General features: G+C 38.0%; 1 protein-coding gene across 9 annotated transcripts; it reads left to right on the top strand.

The window, feature by feature from the left end:
• The first annotated feature begins 278 nt into the window (after positions 1 to 278).
• On the top strand, positions 279 to 10415 carry LOC110915324 (DNA-directed RNA polymerase V subunit 1). 9 transcript variants are annotated; one of them, XR_002578877.2, is made up of 5 exons: positions 293 to 621; positions 4447 to 6024; positions 6753 to 6804; positions 8233 to 8347; positions 9895 to 10415. XR_002578877.2 is itself a non-coding variant. In XM_022160002.2 (4 exons), exons 1-4 carry the CDS (start codon positions 311 to 313, stop codon positions 9964 to 9966), a joined length of 555 nt encoding a protein of 184 aa, XP_022015694.1. In that variant the 5' UTR covers positions 279 to 310; the 3' UTR covers positions 9967 to 10415. The 9 variants fall into 9 exon arrangements, 2 of the variants coding, with proteins under 2 accessions (XP_022015694.1, XP_022015695.1); XR_004883765.1 differs by lacking the exon at positions 4447 to 6024 and adding an exon at positions 7639 to 7797 and having other exon boundaries at positions 490 to 621; XR_004883763.1 differs by lacking the exon at positions 293 to 621 and having other exon boundaries at positions 4563 to 4704; positions 5283 to 6024.
• The last annotated feature ends 238 nt before the right edge of the window (positions 10416 to 10653 follow it).

Genomic DNA, 10653 nt, shown 5'->3' with positions numbered 1-10653 from the left:
CATTAGTCAAATTTATTTGTGTTCGTGAACCGTTCGTGAACACACCCATTTCCTTAATGAACGAACACGAACATAAAATCTCGTTCGGTAAGTGTTCATGAACCGTTCGTAAACACATTTATTTCCTTAACGAACGAACACGAACAAGGTCTCGTTCGTGTTCGTTCGGTTCGTTTACAGCCCTACGAGTTACTTTAACTTTCGACGCCGCCGCAACGCGCGGCGGGTCAAAATCCTAGTATAAGCATAAATGAAAAAAATAAAAGCTAGCACAAACACCCCCCTTAAAACCCTGAAAACAGATGCGACTATGACACCACCGCTGCTACTAGCCAGAGCCACCCTTCATCTCCGGCACCACCTCCACACAACCGCCGTCTGTTCACTTGTACGGCGACCCTGCCACACCTCCACAGCTGCGGAGTCTCCTCGGCCGATCAGAAAGACACCTTCACACGATGACAACAAAACCTCCCTATTAAACGCAAAACGGCATCCGCCAAAGGACCCCAGATGGGAGAATGATCCTGATTATTGCAAATGGAAGGATAAAGAAGCCGAAATCTTTATGGATATTGACCCCACAACTCTCCAAATCAAACATATCCTCCACTCCGACAGGTTCTGTTTTTTTCTTATTTTCTGTATTCTTCTTTTTTAACCTATTTTGAATGGCTCTAATTTGGGGATAATTTGTTACTTTAACTCTTAGTGTCTTGAACCTGTCAAGTTTTGGATTTTATGATTCTAGATTAAGATGAAGTGTGTAAGTTTGTTACATATATGGGGTGTTTTTAACATTGTTGGATTGTGCGATAATTCTTTTTATTTAGAGAGTAGGGGATGGTGTTTATGTATTAGGGGATTGGTGGTGTATTGGCTGCCGCGAGCTTTCAAAGTGGAGGTCATGGGTCAGTGGCGGAACTAGAAGAAAAATTCAGGGATATCCCAATTTTTTTTACCCAGGCTCGTCCATGAGAATCCAGCGGCCCCTTAGGGGCCTTGTGCGGCTTAAAAATGGGCCCTTAGAGTTTTCTTTTACTTAACGTCATCCATAAGAATTCGAGAGTTGTGTGTGGTGAAACTATTAGTAATAAGATTTTGAAATTATAATATTATATTTTTGAGATAAAATATAATTGAAATTGCGTATTAAAGTAGGTGTAGATACATGTGTGGTGAAACTATTTTTAAAAATCAAAATTGTTAATCAACCTTTCTTAATCCGTACTTTATTATTCTGTGTCACTCTCTAATAGTGAGACAATAAAAACAATTTAATTGTATGTTCCAAATATAATTTTATTTTTACATTCTAAAGCTTATTTTAGTTATCATTATTTTTTTAATGGGTGTACCACACACGAGAGAATGTTAATAATTTTTTTATAAAACTTTAAATGTAAATTAAAAATTTTATAGATAAAACATTCATATTTTCTTCATGTTTATATAATATTTATTTACATTTAAACAAAAAATAATAATTTAGTAAATTATATATTTTAAAACAACTATTTTAATGCTTCTTTCTGTATTAATTTAACTTTTAATATTTTTGTTGCTTAAAAAAGAACCACCAAGTATAAATTGTGAAAAGGTAGGTGCATATCATTTATAAGGAAGCTTTTGTACAGGTAAATATTAGATAAACAAAGTAAAAAAAAATAAATAAAAACAAATAAGTAATTTATAGGATGAATTAACCAAAGTAAATGGTTTAATATAAATCAAAATTTGACTAAATGAACTTCTGACCTGCAGACTTTTGTTTTTTCATTCCCAATGCTCATATATCAATATAATTTTATCCTTTTCATTTTTTAGTAAAGCACTTCATCTTCTCCATTCTTTACAAGGAGCTCTGCAACTTTTTGTCGACCAGGATTTTTTTTTTCCAACCGGAAGTTTTCGTTTTATTTTATCTTCATCTACACTCAGGGGTATCCTAACATTTAATTAGGGGTATCCCCAATAAACAGAACAAAGATATAAAGAAAAAATTGCACTCCGCCAAGAAAGTTGAGGGGTGTCACGGGCTACTCCTCGCCTCACCTTAGATCCGCCCCTGTCATGGGTTCGAGTCTCGGCCCAGAGTATAATTGCTTTGGGTTGAGCCGGGGCTTTTATCAATGTGGGTCTTGAGGCGGTGTGTTTCCTCCGGAATGGTGGCAAGCCGTGTTACGAGCGCTATCTACGTTCACGAGCGTGGGTGGCCTTTTGCCATTGGGTTTACTCGGGTGATCGGGCTTTGTTGGGACGTTAAAAAAATGTATTAGGAGATAGGGGTAAGATCAAGAAAGCATGAAGGTTGATATGATATGACTAGAGTTGCCTTATAGAGTTATAGTAGTAAGTAGGGTGTCTAGGCACACTTATCCCTACCTCCATGCCCCACGGAGCTTTTGAACTTGGTTTTTTCAATGGCCTTTGGAAAATTCATGAGGGGCTTGGGGCTGCGCCTCATGTATTTTCGGGTAGGGTCTCTAGGAGGATAACGTGTAAAAACTAAAAACAACCTAGAGATGAGGAAATTACGAAAGGGTTACTTGATGAAAAGGTTGATACGCAAAAAAAAGTGAGAGAGACGCAACTTCTGGTTGTAAACAAGGCTTACTTGGTTGTACGTGTACATAAATCAATGCTCAACGTACGTGATGCGCATCTTGGATTTTGGGACCTAAATGTCAGTCAAAAAGTACCTCACGCTTTTTTTTTGAACCAAGCATATAATGCAAAAATGATACGACTCCTTCCTATATTCCTTGGATATCAGTTCTCTCTGTCATGCATTTCTATTTGCTTTAGTGGGGTTCCCTGTAATTTAGTGTGTTATGTTATGAGGAGTCGACTACAATGACAACACATTGCACTTGATAGTGGTAGGGCTGTCGCCGAGAACTCATAATGTATTGAGGATATTGTTTGACCTTACCCAACCATGCAACCTTAGCACCATCGGCATGAATCACTTGATGGTGGTAGGGCCGTCGCCGAGAACTCATGGGCCATCGAGGGCCTTGTTTGAGTTATAAAAATATCCCCCAAAAAATTGAACTTACATATAAAAAAATCAATAAGAAAACGATGATTGTTATAACTTATAACAATAAACAAAAAAATACCATTGTAGCAAAATGATATGTTTTAAATAGGTACACGAGTCGTGCGGCCGCTCTTCTTCTTCCTAGTTTCCAGTAAGTTTCCGGCAGAAATTGCAGGTTTCCAGTCAGAATTCGTCGTCGGAATCCGCTATAATCTCGCTATGGAGTCGCTACTTAACAGATTGCGAGACAAGGGCGCTTTGCTACGAAGCGCGCGATAGCGAACGCTATTTTCGCTATCGATAACTATGGCTATTGAAGTCCTACCAACGATTGACAATGTCCCAAGAAAAACTTAATGGGTTGGTGTTGATAGCTATTGAGAACGAGATATTAGAGATTATAATTTATGAAAAGTTGATAACAATTTTGCTTAAGAAAATGCTAGGAGAGTCGCACGATTTGTGTAACTATTTAAAATATATCATTTTGTTACAATGGTATTTTTGTGTTTATTGTTATAATAATCATCGTTTTCTTATTGATTTTTATTATTTATAAGTTTAATTTTTGGGGGCCTATTTCTATAACTCGAACTGGGCCTCCGATGGCCCATGAGTTCTCGGGGGCCGTCCTGTGTCTCTCATACCATTTAGGGTATGTTTGGCAAAAGTAGCTGGTGGCTGGAAGCTAGTAGCTGTAGCTTTTTAGATATATTTGGTGTTTGGCAGAGTAGCTGGAGCTTTTAATAAAATGTATAAAATAACCAAAATGGACATAACTAAAAATTTAAAAAGCTTATGCATTAAAAAGTTCATTATCTTTAGAGGTTAAAATAATCATTTTTCCCCTAAAACTTGTAGCTCCTTCTAAACGCTACTAGTAGGAGCATTCAACCAAAAGCTTCAAGCTCCTAACCTAAAACCTTGAAGCTCCTTCAACCAAACAAGGTTTTTTATTGAGTAGGTGTTTTTTCTTAAAATCTTAAAGCTAGAAGCTCCTAAAAGCTCCATGCCAAACATACCCTTAATGATTTTGACCTTCCTGTCATTTAATTGCTTTCTTATATACATATTCCAACATTACTGTAGAAACTACTCGCTATCAATATTTAGCCGTGAAGCATTTCATTTCTCATTCAAATGAAAGGTCACATAAGATTATTTAGGTGATTATTTAGCATGTGGATCTTATCCGCACTTTAATTATTTAATAAGGTGTAATTACTATATAATGCCTCCAAATAACTAAAATGGCCAAGTTCAAGCGAATCGAATCAATTCAACGACATGGTTAATAGTTTATTGTTTTAGCGATTAACAACCATGTGATGTTTCCTAGACGTACTCGTATCATTGCTTATTATTATTCTATTTCAATGCTACTAACATCTATTTAGCAGCAATAAACTCATATCCGCATTGTGCAACACCATTGGGAGGGTCAAAATTGCTTTCACATATTACGGAGTATGGATGTATGGAACGAGCACCTCCTAAGGACAGCGTTTCGGTACAACGTTTTCCATATATCACTCTTTATTACGACTTACCTTGTAAACTTATTTGTAGGACTGTCAATACATTCAATCGGTAAAACGCATCGAGTGATCCTCACGCACACCGATGAAAGCCGATAAAGCGCCATCACATATGAACACGTAAGTTGCCATACGCGCATGCTCCTTTACATATGAGCGAGCACACATGCGCCGGCTGGCGCATGCTCCTCTACATACGAGCACGTAAGTCGCCGGCAGGCGCATGCTACTCTACATACTAGTGAGCACACTTGCGTCGGCTGGCGCATGCTCCTCTACATACGAGCACGTAAGTCGCCGGCTGGCGCTTGCTCCTCTACATACGAGCACATAAGTCGCCGGCAGACGCATGCTCCTCTATATACGAGCGAGCAACACATGCGTCGGCTGGCGAATGCTTCTCTACATACGAGCGAGCACACATGCGCCGGCTGGCGCATGCTCCTCTACATACGAGCACGTAAGTTGCCGGCAGAGGCATGCTCCCCTACATACGAGCGAGCACATATGCGCCGGCTGGCGCATGCTTCTCTACATACGAGCACGTAAGTCGCCGGCAGGTGCATTTTCCCATACATACGAGCGAACACACATGCGCCGACTGGCGCATGCTCCTCTACATACGCGCAATCGTGGTAAGCTCATGAAAGTGCACCAGTACAAATGACAGTAACCTGCAGCCGATCAATGCGTTCCAGGCCCGGGACCTATCCGCATACGCGCAATTGATAAGCTTATGAAAGCGTACCAGTACAAATGACATTAACCTGCAGCCGATCAATGCGCGCCAGACTCTACCCAACCAATTCCCATGATGAATAGTTGTATGCTATTCACTATTCCATTATCTCTACTCACAGCTAAAGACGGACGCAACAAGCGTGGCCAACAACTTTCCCACACCCGGGCGACAGGTAAACCTAAAACTCAATCTTCACTTCCGAGCACTCCTAACAAGTCTAGTACTCGTCTCACGCTTGCACGCGAGAACATCACTAGACTGGGGGACATGATGGGGTATGGTATTGGACCCGACCCGAATGACCGGACATTTCTATTACTTATTGCATTTTATTGTAATGTATATTATTGTTGTTTACTAACCCAAAGCAAGGCCCATCGCGATGTAGTTTATGGTACAATGGGTTGGGGACTTGTAGAGATAACCTCTAACTGGGCCTGGCCCATTGAGGTTAGGGGAGGCCCATGTCTCCTTTATAAAGAGGTGTAAACCTCATTATTAGGGCACAAGATATGGAGCCGCCACACTTTTTGTAGCTGGAAATAGGGGATTCTTCCCCTACCGGCCATCTTTACATCCCCACTTTCCTCTCTTCTCCGTTGCAGATCTAGGTTCAAGAGGAAGAACATGGTGTGATTCTCCATCCTCTCAGAGAAAGCGGTTCCAATCATCTTGGCGATGATTCCGTGTTTCTTCAGGTAGTTATCTAACTATAAAAATCCCAAATCGTAGTTATTAATCCATGCTTCATGCGCGTAGGCGCATTTTCCATGCGAGGCCCGTTAATTGCGCTTCTAGTTCCTAGGTGCTCGCTTCAGTCCTCAAGGTGCACCAAAGCCGATTTATTAATTTTTATTGTTTAATGCAAAGTTATTAATTTTCTCTGCAATATAAGCTTCCATAATACCGATTGAAGCAACTTTCATGCAGATTTATGATCCAGTTAGAACTTTTAAAACTTTAGAATTTTCATGTTTTGGAATTTAAATCTTCACTATTTTATAACTTTGGTGCTAATTAGATGATATTAAATATTATAGGTTTTGTTTAATTTATTTGAAGAATAGTATTATTTAAATATATTTCTACTTTTTTTAAGTGTGCTTCTCCTCAGGCCCTCACTTTTTTTTACACCTATGCGCCTTCAGTGTGCCTAGCGCCTTTAATAACTATGGCCCAAATCTCCAACCATTCTAAACAATGCTGGTTCTTCCGTTAAGTAATCAACCCAAATCTCCAATCATTTTTAACAATACTGGTTCATTGCACAATACTTTCAATACGGGTCTTGGCTCTGCGACAAAGTGGATATTCATATTCCTTAATTTTTGGTTTAGTTTTATTTCAAATAGTGCTTTTAGCTACATAAAATTTTGTATGGTTTATGAGACTCTATGCTCTCTAACATTGACGTGGAATTAAAAAGGGTTTTCGGAGCTGTGGGCCCCAGCGGGAGCAGCCTCTACATCCCAACAGAGGTAAGGTTTGCCTCCGTCACACTCTTCCTAGACCTTACCAATAGATCTGCTATGAGTGGGATTTATACTGGGTATGTGTTAGCCTTAATTGTTAATCCTAAACCATAGGTTAGTGGGTCATTATGTAATATTTAGAAGTCAAGAGTTATGTATGTCTAAACCCGATAGTTTAGAAAAGTCACGACGTTTCACGTATAGGGTTATATAAGCCGATGAACGTGCATGTAACAATTAGCTCGATCAATTGAAAGTTTGTTGTTCTGTTTTTATCATCCTCAACTTATTATATCTTGATTGAATGGGAAATAATGGATCCTAACATTCAAATTTTGATTATTTTTAAAAACGTAAAAAATCACATGGTATACTTTTCTGTTATCGTGTCTTAGCAGGTTACCTACATGTTACCTATTGCCAGCCCTAATTATTATATTGGGTAAAGATCAAATACAAAATACAAATGGGTCACATACTAATCATGAGAAGTGAAGGAATTTTTTATTTTTTGAAACTTTTTTTCTCCATCTACTTAAGCATGATGTTTAGTTGAAAAAACTCACTTCACTTCTGACGTTTAGTATGTTAAGACCCAGTGGCGGAGCTAGCCCATTAATTTAGGGGTATCCTAAATATTTTTTACCGTGCAATCATACAATAATAAAAAACGATAATAAATAAAGTAAAACAAATGCATGACTACGCGGTTGAAAAGCCCTTTTAACAAGATATGCCCTTCTTATGTCATCTATTTGATTAGGGTGATAACTAGCAATATGTGGCCTATCATAAGATCCGAAGGAAGATCATTCAAATCGATAATACCTCGTTTTGTAGGAATTGAAGTTGTAGGATTACTTGGACCAATATCAACATTTTCTTGCATATTATCATTCGTAGCATTCAAACTTGCATCAATGCCATCATTTGCTTGAATATTATCATTCGAGTTCGATGTCTGGTTTCCACTTTCCAATTGCCGCTCATAATCAAAAGGTTTATTTTATTGTTCTGGGTCTTGGGCTAAGCTTTGTCAATTACTAATGGGGCCTCCTTTCAATTATATTATATTTAATTTGGGCTTACTTTATCATTTGGGCTTGATTATTCTACAAGTTTTGGGTTGTAAATGGTTTGGGCTTATAAAAAATTGGATTTTAATAATATCAAGTTTTATATTTTTGGGGTATCCTCGTATTTGTTTAAGGTATCCTTTGTATAAAATCGGAAAAGAATACACTACAAATACGGGGTTGAGCCGTAGCCCGTGCTACCCATCTTATAACACTAGTTCCGTCCCTGTTAAGACCATTTGTACAATAACCTTACCCAAAGTAAATAACCTTACCCAAAGTAAATCCTTTAAGCAACTTGTATGCATTATTTCCGAATAATCATATTCACTAATTAATTTTCTTTTCCTGCTGCCAGGTATATGGATGGAGAGCAACTTACATCAACCGACCAGAAAATGGTAGTAGATAAGCTTCTTGCTTATCATCCTCACTCCGAAGACAAAATTGGTTGTGGCATTGATTCTATCATGGTAACTTTTTTTTTATAATCATCGTCGCACACAATATTACCAAATAGTTTATACTCAAGTGCATATTTTGGTTTGACTTATTATTCATAATACCAACAAAGTTTTATATAATCATAGATGCCAACTCATTCATTGCATCTCTTTTCTTCTCTTAGGTGGATATTAATAGTTAAGTCACCAAGTATTACCTCTAATCACATAATTTAATCCACTTTTGACTTTTAGATTTGACTTTTTAGATGGCACTTAAGTGGCTTTAACTTTATATATACATTGACAACTAACTATGCCTTAACTCTTAAGGCATATGCTAACGAAAAAGAGAAAAACATCAACCATCAAATAACTAACTTTTACAATGCTTAAGTCCACATCTAGTAAAGAACCGGTCAACCCTAGGCTTATAGCTTCAGTGGTTATGGAAATGAGGGAAAAGACTCCTGACCGAATGGTCTCGAGTTCGATTCCTGATCCACCCGGGTTTTACCGGCTTTGCATTGTCATGCCCTCGGGCGGGTACAGGGTCGGGTTTTCCCCGGAACTGGTGGTATGGTGGGCTAGGGGCTCCGTGCGTGCAGGTTGGGCCGCCGCGGGCTACCTTTCGGCCAATGGGTGCCGCGTACGGAGTACCCGGCGATTTTTATGTTGGACGTTCAAAAAAAAAGGGTAAAGAACCGGTCTTCTAATGGTTAACCACCCCACCTTGACATTTTATAACTATTTTATTGTTTATACATTTGCAATGACATTCTTTATTGGTGTCACCAACATAGTTATCAAAAGCGCTCGCTCTTCCCGCCTAGGCGATATTTTTGGGCGAGTCGACCTACCTGCGCTTCTCCCTCCTAGGTAAAAAAAGCCACGTGACTTTTTTTTTTTTTTTTTTTTTGAAATCTTATCTTATATATACTAGATTATAGTTACAGATTATCTATTTTTTTGGAAATTATATCTCAATCAAATTTGAATTTTAAAAAAGTTGAGAGATATCATATCTTCTGTAAAAATATATTGTTATATACAATGTTGTAAACAAACGTTCATTTTTTTGGCTGGCAAAACATACAATACTACAATTATTTTTCGACCTTATGAGGATTTGCAGTATATTTTTCGACATTATGAGGATTCATGATGATTTTGGTTTTATTATAAGGATTATGGTATTCGAATACTTTTGGAATTTGAAGAGTGTTTTTTTTTTTTCAATACATGATATTATTTTTTTATGTTTTTTTTGCTTGCGCTTTTTTTTTCCTCAGGCCCGCGCTTTTTTTGCGCTTCTCGCCTAGGCGACAGGCGGGGCCTATGCGCCTAGAGTGCGCCTAGCGCATTTGATAACTATGGTCACCAATAACACCAAATAAATCTGTTGATTAAATTGACATCAAGTAGTCACCTGTCTAATTTACTTAAAAGTCTGTCTTCGGACATCTTGAGGCGTTATTGGCCCACAACATTTGTCGTGTAGACCCCGATAGAATATCTTGACTTGGTTATTGATTTTTAGATATTTATTTTAGTTGTTACTTTTTTTAATCTTGAAGGTTGACCGACATCCACAGTTTCAGAAATTCAAGATGTCTGTTTGTTGTTCGAACGGATGGTGTATGGATTGATTTTTCCTACCAGAAGTGCATTCGAGCTTACATTCGACAGAAATACCCGTCTTATGCAGAAAAATTTATCAATCGACATTACAAACGCAGTAGTAGTTGATCACCCAAATTCACTGACCGACAGACCATTGGGTTCGAACCATGAGACGCCGTCATGGACTTTGGTTAGCCGACCAACAAGCCCGGTGGTGGTAGATTCACACACATTTTGTCAATGGTGGTAGATTTAGTAGTTGAAATGGGAACAATTTAGGGAGGAAAATGATTGAAGTTAAAGATTTAATTTTGTTGACTTGTATTGATGTTTGTTTGGCTTTATGTGATAAGTTAATGTTTTCCTGTTTTGGGTTTTTCTATGCATTGGTTGGAAATGTAAATAAAGGAGTATTGGACTGGTGTTTTAGGAGGCAGTTGGCCCTAAAAGACAAATATTTAGTGCTATTTTTGCAGTCATCAACCTACCATGTGAATGTTTGTTGTGATGTTACAAATGCCATTATTTTGGGCACTTTTAATAAGTATTTTTTTTTTACGGTTCTCGACATATAGGTTCTGAAATGAACACCCGCCTCACTATCTACGTATCACTCAATACAGAACCAATTTTAAAAGAATGACTGTTAGAATTGAAAAAAAAACTTCTTTACTTATTGTTTTATCTGTAATGTAATTGTATGATCGTTATAT

This window comes from Helianthus annuus, chromosome 16 (assembly GCF_002127325.2).
Source record: "Helianthus annuus cultivar XRQ/B chromosome 16, HanXRQr2.0-SUNRISE, whole genome shotgun sequence".
NCBI classification, from domain to species: domain Eukaryota; kingdom Viridiplantae; phylum Streptophyta; class Magnoliopsida; order Asterales; family Asteraceae; genus Helianthus; species Helianthus annuus.
The sequence above is the reverse complement of the archived record's forward strand: the minus strand, read 5'-3'. Positions and strand labels throughout refer to the sequence as shown.

What these genes read in the sequence shown, in the direction of transcription:
- LOC110915324 (XM_022160002.2), top strand. Translation starts at nt 311, where the DNA reads ATGACACCACCGCTGCTACTAGCCAGAGCCACCCTTCATCTCCGGCAC. An exon ending in CATATCCTCCACTCCGACAG is followed by an intron (nt 622 to 6,752) that starts GTTCTGTTTTTT and finishes GGAATTAAAAAG; the next exon opens with GGTTTTCGGAGCTGTGGGCC. An exon ending in GTGGCATTGATTCTATCATG is followed by an intron (nt 8,348 to 9,894) that starts GTAACTTTTTTT and finishes TTAATCTTGAAG; the next exon opens with GTTGACCGACATCCACAGTT.